Genomic DNA, 18,230 nt, shown 5'->3' with positions numbered 1-18,230 from the left:
GTAGATATATATTAAAAAAAAAAAAAAAAAAAAAGCACACTCTAAGTGGTTGCAGCACATGGTAACAAGAATGAAAATAATGGAAATCTAAGATTTTCTTTCCCACACCATGTGCTGGAATCACTGCACATTCTTCAGGAAAAGCATGGTTCTTCCCTAAGTAGATATACTAAGTCAAAACACAAGAATTTTAGCAACAGAAAACCCACATGTAATACACAAAATGTTCTGTGAAAGTTAGTATATGGTGCAATGTCTCAAGATGCCAAAGAATCAGTCCTTTTTTTTTTTTTTTTTTTTGCTGAAACAGTCAACATCCAATGAAATATGGAAATATTCATGCAGTTCATAGACAAACTGGACAGCGTGGAATGTAGGGAAAAGATTTTTGCAAGAACGTGGCATTATGCATACAGTGAAATCTGCATTTGAAGATGCATAATCTTCACTCGATCTAAGGGACTCCAGCAGCCAAAGATCACCAACCGTTTTCTCTCCAGAATGGGGTTTGTTCCCCCACCCCCTGTGGGAGATATATTAAAGAGCAAACACTTGTGAACAATACACACTCAATTAGAGAAATAAAGGACACCATGCTATACTGGATTATTGAAAACATGTTTTCAGGCCTGATAATGTTGGGTGCAGAAAAAGAGGTGGTTCCAATATTTCTTATAATGAATTGTGACCTTATAGAACAGTACTAAACATCTATCAAATTATATGTTTTTCCTACAAGTGTAACTGGCGATATATGCAACCATATCAGTTCAGCAACTAGAAACACCATGTGCTGAAGCAAACCATCTACAAATGTCTACATCAAAATTTGTTAAGGTTTTGAAAAGGAATCTCCATCATGTTCCCAGGCACAAAATTTGGCTATCCTATAGAGAAAATTTTGGAGAAAGAAACACTTATTTGATGTAATGCACCTTCTAATGAAAAATTAAAATATCTAATTTTTGGGTGGGGGGGGGGGGGGGTTTTATATCCAAATTTCAAAAACTTAATTTGAAATAAGAGCCTGTTTTTTATGTTTTACCTGAACATCTTGCATACTCAAATTAAAATCTGATTCTCCAATACTTCTTTATTTTTAATTATTCACAAAGCTGAAAAAAGAAGAACTTCTTACATTATCTTTTTGTCCACACACACCACACGTCTGACAGCGATGACAACACCAATTTTCGATATTTTCTTTTTGTGGAGCATCTTCTGGTTCAAGGCAAAACTGATGAAAGGGTTCAGAGCAGGCCACACAATAAATTATCTGCAGTAAAAACAATAATTTTGATTAAAACCTATTAACATTAAATAGAACTTTTCATTGCGAAAATTAATACAAAAAAACTTACTAATTTAACATGAGACTGAATAATCAAAAATTGTCACTATTGTTGAAAGAACTGATTTGTGTGTGTGTCTATTTCCCTACATGTATAAATGACATCCTTTCTAATCTAAAGCACATCTTAACAACATCAAAATGATAACGTATGGTTTAATTATGTAGATAACACGATACTGAATAAAGGTATGTTTTAAAATTAACATGGAAAATATTCACCAAGTAACATCACCACTAGTCTTTTTTCAAATACTAATATTTATATAGTAAGTGCCAGTTATAATGATCACGTTTGCAAATTGAATTTTGATTCTAATAAATAGTGATTCTAATAAGCAAAAATCAATGAATATTAACCAGAGGCTATAAAAATAAAGATATAAAGCACAAATTTGCCCTTTATTATCAAAAGTTTATTATCAATTAAATGATGCGTGAAAATCTGAAGAAGAAGAAAATCTGAAGAATATTATCCACAGATTAGCAAAATAAAAATAAATTGATACTTACATACAAAGCTTAATTAATATACATATTAATTAAACAACACTTTGTAATATGATTATGATTTTAAATAATCACTTATTTTAGATTGCTTTAAATTTTCACTACAAAGTCTATTTATAGATTTTTCACTATTTGTATAATAGTCTATATTCACGATCACTTGCACCAGTTTCTTCCAACGTCTTCCTCAGGATGGCTGCGACTTTACGAGTTTGCCATTTTGTAACCGGAATTTGTTCGGGTTCGTCTTTATTTTCGCCTCCCTGGCAAAATTATCTGTAACAGATTAGGCAATTTCTTCTTCTGTTAAAGCTGTAGTAATTATTCGTTTATAACAGATTGTAAAAAACAAAAAGGCCCAATAAACCGAAAACTGCAAATTGTTCTTATTGTTTTATAGTTGTGACCTCTAGAAATGTGACCTTCAGAAATGTGCTTCAGAAAAATATCACAGAGGTATTCAAAATTGATTCTTATAACCGAAGATGTGATTCTGATAAAAGATAAAAGTGTAGTGCATTTTACAGGTTTGAATCGGTTCTTTGAAATTTGATTCTCTAAAGCAGCTGATTCTAATAACTAGTGATCACTATAACTGGCGCTTACTGTATTTCATTTATGACAATTCTTTTGTCCTTTTTAATAGTAGACATTATTTCATTTGATTTCATTCCCACTTCGAAAAGTTTGCTAAAAATATTATAGCATTAAAATATAAAATACAGTGGATCCCCACTTTACAACTCGTTCACTGTACAATCAAATCACTTTATGATGAACGTTGTTGTTGTTAATTGTTGGCACATTGGCTTCTGTGGCCATAATGCACCTCCCAAAGTTTTTGCATTTATTCTGATCCAAGTCCGAGGTGGGATTCAAACCCGCGACCTTTGGGTTGCCAGGCAGGCACTTTACCCACCCGGCTAATGATGAACAACTGTTCACCATACAATATGTAAAAAGTGCCACTCATTGTGAACATGTTTGCAAATTGAATTTTCATTCTACTAAATGGCAATTCTAATAAGTGCTAATTCACAGGCTATAAAAGTAAAGATCACAAATTTACACTTTATTACCTTACCAATTAACAAAATTAAATGATATGTGAAAAAAATCAGAAGAATAATTTCTACAGCTTAGCAAAATAAAAATAAATTTATGCTTACCTACTTAGCTTAATTAATATGGACTGTAAAATGTACATACTAACTAATTGCTATCTCTGCTCACTGACTTTTGGGGGGGGGGGGGGTTTGTAAAATTTAAAACAGTAAAAAAAAACATAAATAATCAAGAACAAAGAACACCGCAAAAGCAAACTGCAACTAAGATGACAGGCATAAGTGAGATACGGAGTAACGAGTTTACCAAGATTAAAAAATAGGAATGAAGAGAATATTCTGAAAATGTATTTATGTTTTTTATATGATTGAAGATTTCATGGAAGGGGAAACACATTTCACCATGATAACGTAAAAATCCACACAATTCCAGCTACTGGTATTATTGCAAAGCAATAAGATTGAGTTTACTACTAGTTTATAACAGACTGCACTAACAGAAAATCCCAAAAAACTGGAGACTGCTAATCGTTTTTATTGTTTTTTGGTAGTGACCTTCAGAAAAATATAAAAGTGCTTTAAAAAACATCATAAAGGCATTCAAAATTGATTCTTATAACAAAAATGATAATGATGAAAGTTATTTTAATAATTTGAATTTTGAAATTTGATTCTATAAAGCTGTTGATTCTACTAACCAGTGATATATTAACCGGCACCTACTTATTTAACTTTACAATGGGCTTACAATTGTCTCTTGAGTGGACCACATGGTCCTTCCTTTTAGACAAAAGCAGAGTTTGTAAATGTTTTGGCTGCATGTTTTGTTTTTGTATCCTTTTTATTTGTTGAAGTGATTTTTGTGTTGTGCTGATTTGAGATAAATTGAATTCATGTACATACAACATTGTGTAAACTGATAATATGGCCCCCAAAGAGTGCAGTAAGAAGAAAATTAACTTCCAAGGTCTTGGAATGACTTACCAAAAATCAATGTGTTATTGGGTTCACATTACAATATTTTCACAATACAATGGTGTCTCTGGAATGGATTAATATTGGAAAGCGGGATTCCAATGTATTATATTTTAACTTCCAAAGGAAAGAATATTACAATACACAAGATCGATTCAAATAGTTCCCGGAAATTTACTATAAACATTTACTGAGTGAACTGTTGGATTTACTAATCACTACTGAAGCATCTTCCTTTTGTGTAAACATGCACACACTTGCTCCAGTCTTCCCAAGCTTTGAAACATTCTTCAAAATCATGTTTTTCACCACATAGAGCAGCTTTGGCATTTTCTTTTATGTCATCCACTGTAGTTAAATGACAACCACAAAGCTTTAGGGAAGCTTTCAGTTTAGGGAACGGCCAGAAGTCTAATGGTGCAAGGTCAGGGGAGAAGCGAGGCTGCTACATGACCGTGATTTTTTTCACAGCCAAGAACTGCTGAACTGTTTATTTGTTTATAGGTTTTACGGTGCAAGGGCAGCACAATGCACCTAACTGCTGAACTGCCACTGCTACGTGACTGGGTGCATTGTGACGTGAAGAATCCAGCCATCCATTTCTGAGGTCACATTTGCCTCACATTCTTGTGAAAATGTGTCAAAACCTCATAGTAAGCAACAGTAATGCTTTTCCCCCAAGTAGAAATTCATGGTGCACTGCATCCTCATCATCGAAAAAAAAACGATAAACATGGCTTAGTTGCTGGATACATCACATGTGTACAAAGTTCGTTCCACAGCAAGTATGGAACAAACTTTGCACACACATGATGCATCCCTAAATCTTGGATCAGTATTGTATGTGTGTACTGAGCCTACAGAGAGTCCAACTTCATGAGTAATCTCAACAACAGTTATTCACCTATCATTCTACATGAGTTCCTCCACTTTGTGATATTTTTGTTGTTTCGTGAAGTTGAAGGGCATCCATTGCAAGGTTCATCTTAGTGTTTCCTTTCTGTTTTTAAACCAATTAAACCACTCATAAACTGCTGTTTTCTTCAAAGAATCAAGTCCTTAAACTCTCTGTAATGCTTGCAGCACCTCTGCATTACACACACTTTTCCCAAGTTTAATTTTTTAGTATGCTGTTCAAACTGTGACATTCCTCAATTAATCAGCTGTGACACACAAGCAAAGTTATTAAGCCAGTTCCTACCTGACATGCATGCATGTACATAAAGGTCAATATCAATGCATTGATGTTGCAAAATGCATTGATGAAATGCAAAATGTGTTGATGGCCACAGTTCAAAACATTTAAATTTCAGTGTGATCCCATTAACTTTTTCAATTTCTATTTCTTGAATATGGACTGTAAAATGTACATACTAACTAATTGCTATCTCTGCTCACTGACTTTGGGGGGGGGGGGTTGTAAAATTCCACAAAAACATTGTGTAAATCAAAACATGTAAATTGAGGAATCAGTTATATGGCAAAGAGGGGGGAGAGGTTCCAAAAATATTATTAATAGAACGTACGCTGAATGTTTTATTTGTATATATATATATATATTTATCACAAATTCCAATTCTGCCAATCATGTAATATAAATATTTGCTGTTTTTTTGCACTAATTCAAAGAATTCAGCTTAATTAAATTTAATTACACTATATTATATGTTTATAATAAGTAAAAAATGAAAAATTATTCTAAAATTAAAGGTTTAATCAGAAAACCACAATAAACTTATAAAAAAAAAATGTTGATTAATAATAATAATAATAATAATAATAATAATAAAAAAAAAAAAAAACGATTTTCTTCGCTGGTTGAAATTTGCACTACTGCCACTACAGCAATGTTCTAGTCCAATGCTAGAATTTCCATATTCACTACTCATATGCAACTCATCTGTGAACTTCCTTGAAAAAGGAAGCCTACATTATATTTTTTTCTAGGTCCTTTTAAATTTTGTGGTGTTCAGCTAAGCAGTTCTAAGCAGTTCTTTGAAATTTAAAGCTGTGATCTATGCTTGGATCACTATCCAAAAAATGACTTTCTAATTTCCTAGCCATGTGAAGGTTTTCTTTTATTATTTTGGAAGCGTGCAATAAAGCTGCCTCATCACTAAGAATGGAACTAGTAACTATGTTCAACAACTCACCTTCATTATAACCTCATTCCACCAACAAATTCCAATTTCCCCATCAGTTAAATAATCTAAACTTACTCCTACTGAATGTGGAAGATCACTAATCAGATAATACATACTCTGCTAATATATTATTATCACTCAAAATTACTTTGTGCCATATGGTTTTCCAACAGACAATTAGTTGTTTTTATTTCCTCAACTATCAACCCAGTCATTTTTGTACAGTGTAATAATACTCATACTAATGAGAGAATCACAGAATATTATTCATTTGATTTAATTTATTGAATTGACCATAGCAGTCGTTACCGAAACAAAAAAGAAGAACAAAGGATCCAAAGAAATAGGTAACTTCATAATGGCATACTCCGGTGTACCAAGTGAAATGTGGGCATCATCAGGAGTTGCTGTTATAATAAAGAAAGAATGGGAAAACAAAATATTAGACTACTCTTGGATATCACCCAGAATATTGAAATTAAGACTAAAAATTCTATCTTATACAATAACAATCATTGGCATCTACGCACCAGTAGAAGGCAACATTGATGAAACCACAGAATTTTATGATGAATTACAACAGATCTAGACCAAACTAAAAAAAAATGAGTATCTCATACTAGCAGAAGATTTTAATGCAAGGGTTGGTGCTCAATCAGTAGACAAATGTATAGGATCAGATGGCAAACCCGCGGTCAACAATAATGGAAGATGCCTGATAGAGTTCTGCATTTTTAATAAACTTAAAATTACAAATACTTTTTTTCAGACACAAGAATATCTATAAATTCACATGGGAAACAAGAAACACAAAGTTTATAATAGATTATATTATCATTAAGGAAAATTTAAATGGCAAAATTACAGACACTAGAGTATTCAGAGGCAGTGAAATTGACAGTGATCAGTACCTAGTAGAAAGCACTTTCAAAATAAAAAGAAATTACTTAATAAAAAGAAGAAAATACCAACAAAAACTACAAAGAAATTAAAAATACATTTGTCGGAAGACGAAAGCACTAAATTTCTGTATGAAAGTCAATTGAAACATAAACTCAAATCAGATGAAAGTGATAATGTTGAGGAAATCTGGTCAAACATGAAAAAATCAATTCCAGGAGCTACTGAAGAAAGTCTTGGATATAAACCTATAAAAAATAAAAACTGGCTAAGAACTTGGAATGCACAATTGAAACAAACAATCAATGGAAATAAAAAAAGACCTATAAACTGTTCCTATAAACTAAATACCTACATCTACACATAAAATATAAAACGTTTCGAGCAGAAGTCAGAAAACTAACCAGAAGAATCCGACAAGATGACTGGGATAAATTTGTTAAATCTTTACAAAGTGATATCACGGGCCCACAGAGAAGAGGTTTTAAAATTTTTAAGAAATTACAACTATGGTATAACCCAGGCACTATGGAATTGGAAGATGAATCTGTGATGACCAAAGATGAAGAAAAAAATATAACAATGAAAGAACTAGAGTTAATATTACAAAAATCAAAAAACCGAAAAAGCCCAGGCATAGACAATTTGAATGTAGAACTATTTAAATATGGGGGCACCTTCTAAAAAACACACTACTAAAATTATTTAACATCATATGGCATAAGCAACAGTATACCCAAAGATTGGGAAACAGGAATAGTAATCAATTTACAAAAAAAAGGCTCCAGAAATAACCCTAACAACTACAGAGGAATAAGGGATAACACTGCTGCAAAGCTATACTCTAATATTAGCATTAGTAGAGGCATATGATGCAAGAAAGCAAGCTAATATACTAAGGAATAAACTTAAAAATACAGTAAACAATTCTTAGAAGAAGAACAATGTGGATTCAGAAAAGGGAGAAGCACAATGGATGCCATTTTCTCACTACAACAAATTTTGGAGAAAAGAAGGGAATTTAATCTACCAACATTTCTGCCCTTTACTGATTATGAAAAAGCATATGACAATGTAAACCGGGAAAAACTTTGGCAGATTCTACATGAAGAAAATATCCCAACCCAACTCGGGAAAGCAATTGAACGAAAGCCTACATAAAAACTCAAAAGTCTGTATAAAATATTCTAATGGCCAATTATCAGACCCAATTAACACCGATAAAGGAGTGGAACAAGGATGTGGACTATCACCAAATTTATTTAATATCTACATCAATAAAATTCTTAAAGAATGGAAACAAACAACAATGGAATACAGTTGAACAACAGGAATAAAATCCAAAAACTATATTATATATGCTGATGATCAAGTTATAATTGCAAAATCCAAAGATGAACTACAGATAGCAGCAAATGAACTTAATAAAATAAGTAAAAAGTACAAGATGAAAATCTCCACCTCAAAAACAAAATCAATGGGATTATGTGGAAAAAACATACAAAGAGTCAAAATTGTTATTGATGATAAAATAATAGAACAAATATCTGACTTCACCTATTTGGGAAATTTAATATCAAATGAAGGGAAAGACATCCACACTAAACTACAAAAATAAAATAAAATGAATGGAACAATTAAATGCCACTTCAGAAAACAAATGACAACTGAAAACAAAATTATGACTGCACAACATCACTTCAAAACCAGCCCTCTTCTACAGCTGTGAGACTTGGGTCATAAATAAGAAATATGCACACAAACTAGAAGCAGCACAAATGAGATCTTTAAGACCATTATTAGGCTTTACAAGACTAGACCACCAAAGAAATTTAGATATCTGCGAGAAATTAAAAGTAGATAACATAGTAAATGACATAAAACAGTATCAGGAAAAATGGATCAGCCACATAGAAAGAATGAACCCAGACCGGATCCCAAAATTAGCCTTTAACTACAAACCTATGGGCAAGAGAGATGTTGGTCGACCAAGACAACGATGGCAGGATCAAGACCACCTCCAAGAGCTACAATGGAACAGGTCTTAAAAGACCTAAGCCAGACCAAGTTCATGATGATGATGATTTAATTTAGAAGTTAGCTCTTAATTACCTAGCTTGTTTTCTTAAGTGAAACAGTGGAAACTATGAGCACTGTGTTAAATAAACAATTAACTCTCAAAAAAAAAAAAAAAACTGTTCTGTGTAGCATCCTAGTGTTCCACAAAGAGACATGAGGAGTTGTGTAACATTCTTTATTTAATTTGTACATAACTGTTTTTAAAGATGTTGGGATATAAAAATATATTTTTGGCATCAAAAGTCAGGGTGGGGGATTGAAAACAATGGTCTTAAGTTACAGATGCCAGCAAATTAAATGAAAGAATTTTGTCAGATATGAAATTTTCTGATCAGTGTAGGCAGGCTGCTAGGGCAGCTCATGGGATCTTGTCAATGATATGCATGAATTTTGTTAACAGGAATAAGGAGATGATTATCCCCTTGCATAAGGAAATGCAAGGGGATAATCACCTTATTGTATACAGGTCTGGAGGCCTCATTTTAGGAAAGATGTAGAGCTGCTGGAATGAGTACAAAAAAGGGCAACTAGATTGGTGAGTGGAACAAAGGGTTGCTCTTATGAAGAAAGGCTTAAATTCTGCAAATTGCAGCATCTGGAGACTAGGCACCTGCAAGGTGATCTGACTGAGGTGTATAAGGCCTTCAATGGTTTGAGCAAGTTCAATGCTGATGGGATTCTTCCTTTTGCTCAGATTACACATCCTGAGGGGGCATAGATTCAAACTGAAGGAAGACAGTTGTAGAATAGATGTGTGGAAATTTGCCTTTAGCCAGCAGGCAGTTCATTGCTGGAACAAACTTTCGTCTCTTGTTGTGGAAGTTGACAGCTTAAATAAATTCCAGACAGAACTAGACAAACTTTTGGAGTGAATGGCTGAGTGAAATGGGAAGGGTGTTTTTTTTTTTTTTTTTTTTTTTTGGTTGATGCTGTATAAGCTGGCTTTCTTGTATATGCCTCTACTAATGCTAATGTTAAAAGAAATGGTTCTTACCTCTTCTTGTCCTACGCTTCCACACAGGAAACAAGCTGACTGAAGTGATATTCCTTGAGATGAAATTAAAGCAAAACCTTGATTCCAAATATGGTTTGGATCATATTCCTCCTAAAAATAATTATTTAAGTTAAGATATTAAAAATTTAATCTGTCACAGTTATTGTAAATAATACTAGTTTAATGCCTTAATTGTTTTAAGACAACCAAATCCTTGCTTTATTCAACTTCAATAAACAATTCAGCTTTAATTAGCAGAGAAAACAGTAGACTCTCAATATCTTGAAACTGTACAACATCCAAAAAACCTCCATAAAAATAATATTTTAAAATACTTGTTAACCCAACAGCATTTAATTCAGTTCTCAATATTTTTTTTTAAAAATATATGATACTGTTTGTGGAGAAAGCTCAAATATTAGAGTTAAGGACTGTAAAAATCTCTTAAATCCTTGAAAATTACAGCCCTAATAATATATTCAATGCAGACAACATGAGGTTTGTTTTAGAAGTGTTTGACTATAAAAGGTGATTCTTGTCATGGTAGTAATTATAATAATGAACATTTAACATCCCCTTTTGGTGACAACAAGAATGGAACCAAGAAACTATCCCCTCTCTGGTGACTGAAAAATTCAAGCCAAGATGTTTTTCTTGTGTAAAAACCCTCCCTATGCAACATTTTGCAAATCAAAAGGTTTCAATGATAGCTAAATTTTTTTTATAAATGGCTGTTGAAGTTTGATCAAATCATAACAAATAAAGAAAAAAAATATTTTTTTTATTGCTAATTGTACATCCTGAATTTAATCCAATGTTAACTGCAGTTTAAATTAAATTCCTACCACCAAACACAACATCAAAGATATAGCCCTTGGAACAAGGAATATATCTTTGAATTTTAAGAAAATATATATATCACAAGTAAATTGTACAGAAGAGAATCCCAGAATAAAGAGGATGGGAACACTTTCAGAATCAATTTACTTCAAGCTTTGGAATAATCTGAATCATGTTTTCAGAAACACAGTTATTGAAAACATGTTTCGAGTAAGCTGGAAAACAAGAAAAAGTGGTGCCTTTTCACTGAACTACATTGTCTTCTCTAGTTATAAAATTTCTCTACACCTGGAATTTTACTCAAATAATATGAAAATTTGAGGGAATCATGTCAATTGAGTGAAGTACAATTCATTGTGCAACAGTATATGACAATTCGGTGCATGACAATTTGGTATACGAAATGATTCAATGCATGACAGTTCAGTGTACGACACAATTAGGTGTATGACATTTCACTGTATGTAACATTGTTGGGTATGACAATTCAATGAATTCTATGCAGGAAGTTGGTGTATCACACGGAAATGTCATGCACCGAATGTGATATGGACCAAACTTTGAAATCTTTGAGACACTTCAACTTTGAGAAAATATTTTCTATAAAGTTTAAGTGGACTGAAACTAAACTATCTGCAAATTGAGAAAAAAATGAAGGAATTCGAACCTCTGGTAGATATAAATAAAGTTTTGCTTCCACCACTCCACATCAAACCATGGTTCATGAAAAATTTTGTGAAGACTTTGGAAGTGAACGGTCTTGCATTTACATACTTGCAAGAGAAATTCCCAAAACTTAGTACACAGAAAATTAAGGCATGAATTTTCACTGGTCTACAAATAAGGCAACTTTTCAAAGATGAACAGTTCAAATGTGACCTTAGTAATACTGAGAAACAGCATGAAAAGCCTTTCGAAATGTTTCCATTCGTTTTCTAGGAAATGTTAAAGCCAGCAAGATCTCATTAGAAAAAGACATTATGAAAGTATAGTATTGGCAATTAATCAATTAATTTATAAACCTTAATAATTTTTATTGTTAATTAAATTGTATTTAACCAGAAATCATGCCCCGAACTAGAGCAGCAAAGCAACGTGCACAAAGTAGCAAAAGTGCTGTGGTTCAGGGTAGAACCAAAGGAGGTGATTCTCCAACGCATCAAGGTCTAAAAAATGTGCAAAATGTGACATGTTTGCAGATCTTACAAGAGCAGGACATGATCTAGCTGTGGAGGATGTCTTTGTGCGTTCTAGGTGCAGAGAATGTGAAGAAATTAGGTGGCAACTCAGTGTTCTTATGGGCATCTATGAGAGTTTGAAGATTCAAGTAGATGCCAGGTGCCTGAGGGGGAGAAGACAGAGAGTGGTAATCAATGGACACTGCTCATCGTGGACTAATGTTATTAGTGGAGTCCCTCAGGGCTCAGTGTTGGGTCCATTATTGTTTTCTGTATTCATAAATGATATTGATGATGGTATATCAAGCTTAATGTCGAAGTTTGCAGACGATACAAAGGTAGGCAGGGTTGTCAAGGACACTACTGACACTATGCTGCTGCAACAGGATCTGGAAAGGTTGAGCAGATGGGCTGAGAGGTGGCAAATGAAGTTTAACATTGACAAATGTAAAGTACTACACATGGGAAACAGCAACCCCAGAGCAACGTATCAACTCTATGGTACTACACTGACAGTGGTAGAGAATGAAAGGGACCTGGGGGGGTGGTTGTGCAGGCAGATATGAAGTTCTCTGAGCAGTGCAGACAGGCTGCAAGAGTAGCTCATGGTGTATTGTCAATGATATATAGGAATTTTTCTAGCAGGGATAAGGAGGTGATTATTCCCTTGTATAAGGCAATGGTCAGGCCACACCTAGAGTACTGTATACAGGTCTGGAGGCCTCATTTCAAGAAGGATGTAGAGCTGCTGGAACGAGTACAGAGAAGGGCAACAAGATTAGTGAATGGAACAAAGGGGTGCTCTTACGAAGAAAGGCTTAAGTTTTGCAAATTACAATGTCTGGAGACTAGGCAACAGCGAGGTGTATAAAGCATTGAATAGTTTGAGCATGCTCAATGCTGATGGGATTCTTCCTCTCGCTCAGAATAATCACCTGAGAGGGCATAAATTCAAATTGAGGAAAGACAGATGTAGGATAGACGTGCGGAAATTTGCCTTTAGCCAGCGAGCGGTTGGTTGGTGGAACAGACTTCCATCCCTTGCCGTGGAAGTTGATAGCCTAAATAAGTTTAAGGCTCAGCTGGACAGGTATTTTGAACGAACAGAGGGGTGAAGTGGAAGTGGGTTTTTTTTTTTTGGCTGATGCTGCATAAGCTTGCTTTCTTGCATCAAATGCCTCTACTAATGCTAATGCCCTTGAAGGGATTAAAATGGGGGGGGGGGGGGCTCATCAATCTCTCAGATGCCCAACGCCAGAGCTTGCTCCTGTGCACCAGGCAACACAGGGGCAATCTTCAGGATAGAATGCGCTGGTCCCACAGGAACTAGTTATTGTCGGTGGCTCAAATGTCAGGAAAAAGGGAAATATATTGTGCAAAAAGGATTGGTGGAATAGGACCAGGGTACGTCTGCCAAGGGCAAAAGTCGATGACGTCGTAGAGCAGATATCATCTTTTAACGGCACAAAGGGTGATACTGTTGTATAAATTGGCATTAATGACATTAAGTGTAGGAGATCTACAGATTTACTTAACGAGTACAGGTCAATGTTGAAAAAAAGTTGCGAGTTACAGTTAAATTTTGAAAGTGTCTGCAATCCTGCCCAGACACAATAGGAGGGAGTATATAATGAGAGCCTTGTCAACTGATTGATAAGGCTCTCATCATATACCTGGAGAGATTGTGTGCAAGACTCGTGAGGTAGAGTTTTTCTCAGCGTGGTCTTAGCTTGTTAACAGGAGAGATTGCTTCTACAGGGATGGGATACAATTAAATAGAAAGGGTGCAAGAATATTTGCTGATGCTATCGAGGCAATGTTAGGTGGGTCAAAAAACTGCTAGCTTGGGGGTATTCACAGACTAATGGATTAACGGTAGGTGCAGGTAGAGTTGGGAATGATTCTCAAAATGTAAAAGACATTGAGCTTCTTGAAAGGGTTCAAGGATGGGCAATCTGAATTGTGAAATCAACAAAAAGACAACCATAAGGAAAGGCTTCGATTATGTGGGCTACAGTGCTTGGCAACCAGGCACCTTAGAGGATTTCTGACTAAGGTTTATAAGACTTTGAGAGGGATTAGTAAAATGAATGAAGGCAAAATTTTTACTGTTATAAATAATTTTGGGCCCAGAGACCATAAATTCAAGAAAGAAGTTCAGACCAGATTGTAGAAAGTTTGCTTTTAGCCAGCCAGTGAGTTGAGTTCTTGACTGCTGGAACAAGTTGTTTCTGCAAGTAGTTCCCTGGTAAATATGTGACCATCTAAGATTGGCAAGATTGGTAAATACACCCACGATTGAAAAGATCTTTAAATATTTCCTTCAGTCTATGATGGGACTCGTGCCCAGATCTCTCCAAATAAGTGAAAAAACCACTATATTGTCACGGCAAACTTTGGATCATGATTGTATTAAAACTAAGATTATTCTGACCTATTAGTTTTAATCTATGTTCCCATGTTTCTGACATCATTTAAAACTTTGAAACTTTCATTTTATCCCCACACACAGAATCTCATAAATCATGATCAGATCTCCTCCTAAGAATCTAGTTACCACAGGCTGTAATTCATATATTCAAAATTTCTTCTCATATGTGTGTTTTTAGCCAATCTCGCCAGGCATGCTGTTCATCTCTAGGCATTCTTAAGATACTTTATGTCTTTTTAATTTTTGTGTGGCCTCAATTTTATCTTATTATTTTTTTTTTTCTTTGATTATGTTATACTGCTACCTAAACAGTATGTAAAGAAGCATTTTGGCAGAAATGCTAGATTCGTATCAGAAATTTTATGAATTACAATTTCTAAAGGTTGGCCAGCATAAAGCACATTAGTTCTGTTTGAGAAAATCAATCCCAGACCCAACAGAATTTGGAGAGATCTTGTGGAAATTGTTGGCACTTTCCTCACATCAGTTACCTGCAGTGCATGATCTGTTTGATCATGTTCTATCATGTTTAATCATATACTGTTTAGGTATCTTCACAAAGATGGGGGGAAATCATTTATATCATTACAAATGCAATAAATGATTTTTCATTTGTATCTTATAAAAATATAATATAACAACATTTCAATGAAGTACATTAAATGACTAAGAATTTTGTTATTATATGGTTAATTTAAAGAAAAGTAAATATTTATCAATGAGAAACCAAAAATATATTAAAACTATCATACCCAATAATCAGCATAGATAAAGTGTTTCTGAAAACCTTTTCTTTTAGTTGAAACTGAACCAGATGAATTTCCCACTTCACTACTTCTGAGAGCTGATACCACCCGGTCCTTGAAGAAAGGGAACAAATTATGTCTGTATCTAATAAGGTTATAACTAGTATCAAAAGGAAAAAAAAGCAGTTTATTCCAATTCTATTCAAACACAAACTGATGTCAAAAATTTTGTATAGTAATGTGTAGTCTTAATTATATATATTAATCATGTCACTTAAAATGTTTGATTATTTCAGGCTTCTGTTCAATATTGTTCCATAAATTTATGATAAAAATATACATCTTCACTAAAATATAATTCATTCACCAGAACTGTCCAAACGTTTTCAATTACGGTAAAAAGCATAAATTTTCACTTATTCTAAAAATTTAGTAAATTAGTATTTGCTTTTTTTTTAATGTAATTTTGACTATTTTAAAATCTCTTTCTCGAAATTTTACTGTTTTATTATTTTGTATGTCGTTAAGTTACTTCTAGATATTTTTTAAATTATTTTAGAAGGAAGCACTGAAACAGACATTGGAATTTTATCAAGTAAGAAGTTCCTTAAGAATAAATATTCATTAGGTACATAAACTGCTCTTGTCTCAAAACTTGCACAGACAACATTAACAGAAGGACACCAATAAATCTTGTCATAGCCCAGTTAAACCAGGCTAAGGCAATTACGTAAGCGTCCGTAACCGAGTGGTCAGGAGCGGGAGTGCAGTAGCACACGCTCTTTGAGTAGACCAGTGTTCAAGCCCCTGACTGCTGAATACAGTCGATCTGCCAACCTGCACTGGACCAGCGTGGCAGATTATGGTCCATTTTCCCTCAGCATGAATTGTTGAGGAGACTTCCATCCTACAGTGGGTTGATAATGGCTGCACTTTACCTTTTTATGGCAATTACTACTGACCAGCACATGGACACAGATAACTTTATACAGCCCATTTTGGTGTTTTTTGTCACATCAGTGAAGAACTTATGTAAGACTGAAAGATCTAAAGTAAAGATGGTATTAACCAATTTCTTTTTATACTTGGTGGCCATAACCATTTTATTCCTGGTAGAATGCAAAACTCAATTAATGTTACAAAGACAGGGTAAAAAAGAAACCTCAATTGAAAACATGAAGAGGAAGGGAAAAAAAAAAAAAAAAATATATATATATATAATCTTATAGAATAATAGAATGGAGAAGCTATTGGTATATGCGGGGGAGGGGGGAAGAAAACTAAGATTTAGATAAGATTAGATAAGCAGTATTACGTTAACATGAAATATGGATCAGGGTCACTGCTAACGCAAAAATACCCTACAACCATAATGTATATATAAGGGATTATTATTATTAGTGTAAAATATAGTAAGTAGATATTTATTCTTAGAATTAGACTAATGAAAATACAGTGTACCCTGGGAGCAATATATGTGTTGACCGAAAAAAGGGGGGTGGGGAGAAAGATAGGAAACGAAATTAAAATAAATATAACAAAGGAAAAAATAAATAAACCAAATGGAATTTTAAAGAGACGACCAAGGTGGAAATAGCATTGCGGTGTCATTCATAATTTTATCGACCGCAAAAGCGGGGCTCTATTTTTCTAACTTTACCAAAGCTGTTTTTCGTCTTAACAAAGTTTAGCTGCCTTCTACTGCTACTTTGTCAGCTATTATATTTCTTGCTATCCTGGGCAGTTGGAGCATCATGTACTTAATCCTAGTGTAGTTTTCACCGTCCACGTAATTTAATTTCATCTCAAACGTACACCGAAATTTGGTTCAACGCTAGGCGCCGCTAATGTGCCCTCGCATAAATACACTGGTAATCCTCTGACACAGTCTTTTCTGTCAGCCCGACCAGTAGCGGTAAGTTCCCGTCATTCGAATTTTCTTTTCCTTTGTCTTTGTTTCTTTGGTTTTTCCACCTTCATATCGTTCTACTTACTTCTGTAAGGTCATCCATGATCTGTATGTATTACTTTATCAACACAATTTTTTGTACTGGCTAACTTTATTCTAAATTATATTCAAAATTTATACTAGATTTACCACGTGGTTTTTTCGCACGTGTATCTTGACATACAGAACATGTCGGAAACAGAAGTAAGAACATTGCTGTCTTTTTCATTATTTTGGTGGATGACCTCTGAAGAAGACACTAAAATTATGAATGACACCGCAATGCTATTTCCACCTTGGTCGTCTCTTCAAATTCCATTTGGTTTATTTATTTTTTCCTTTGTTATATTTATTTTAATTTCGATTCCTATCTTTCTCCCCCCCCCCTTTTCGGTCAACACATATATTGCTCCCAGGGTACACCGTATTTTCATTAGTCTAATTCTAAGAATAAATATCTACTTACTATATTTTACACTTAAAAAAAGGTAGTTCTCTACTTTACGAGTTAATTCGTTCCTAGCACGTGCTCGTAAAGCGGGAATTTATTTCCCATAGACATAAGGTTAAAAATAAGGGTTATGTTCTCAACAATGAAATTAGTTAACTAATTAGTTTGTTTAAACAATGACTGATTTATCGAAAGAAATGAAAAAGTAGCCTGTAAAATCAAGCAAATTATAATAATAGAGAAATTATTTACGACTTACAAATGTTAAAGGATGTTTATTCTTCACCATCATCATCGACTTAATGCACACTCGTTGATCACTCATCATTGGCTTGGCGCGCGTTGGTTTGTTCCACAAGGAGTCATATTCTTCAGAAATGTTTCAAGAGGCATTTATTTGTTTCCAAGATAATCTTCTCTTTTCTTCATAAATTTCAATAGATGCATAAGCATTTTTTAATGGAACTCACAAATTGCAACTAACACGATTTGCACTGAGTAACAAGTTTACGAAGCTTAAAAAAAAGGAATGAAGAGAAGATTCTGAAAATTTGTTTTTTATACGATTGAAGATTTCAGTAAAGGGGAAACACATTTCACCATAATAACAAAAAACCAC

General features: G+C 34.0%; 1 protein-coding gene across 1 annotated transcript in view; it reads right to left on the bottom strand.

The window, feature by feature from the left end:
- The window catches only part of LOC150080133 (uncharacterized), a 348,537-nt gene that overhangs the window by 146,604 nt on the left and 183,703 nt on the right, over positions 1-18,230 (bottom strand). Inside the window, exons 10-12 of the mRNA XM_090380622.1 lie at positions 15,219-15,326; positions 10,018-10,128; positions 1,139-1,276 (exon numbers count right to left, since the gene is read on the bottom strand). Coding sequence (XP_090236748.1) covers positions 1,139-1,276; positions 10,018-10,128; positions 15,219-15,326 — 357 coding nt within the window. The remainder of the gene's footprint in view (positions 1-1,138; positions 1,277-10,017; positions 10,129-15,218; positions 15,327-18,230) is intronic.

The sequence above is a fragment of the Mastigoproctus giganteus genome, chromosome 9 (genome assembly GCF_048544385.1).
Source record: "Mastigoproctus giganteus isolate SK-2022 chromosome 9, ASM4854438v1, whole genome shotgun sequence".
NCBI lineage: Eukaryota > Metazoa > Arthropoda > Arachnida > Uropygi > Thelyphonidae > Mastigoproctus > Mastigoproctus giganteus.
The sequence above is the reverse complement of the archived record's forward strand: the minus strand, read 5'-3'. Positions and strand labels throughout refer to the sequence as shown.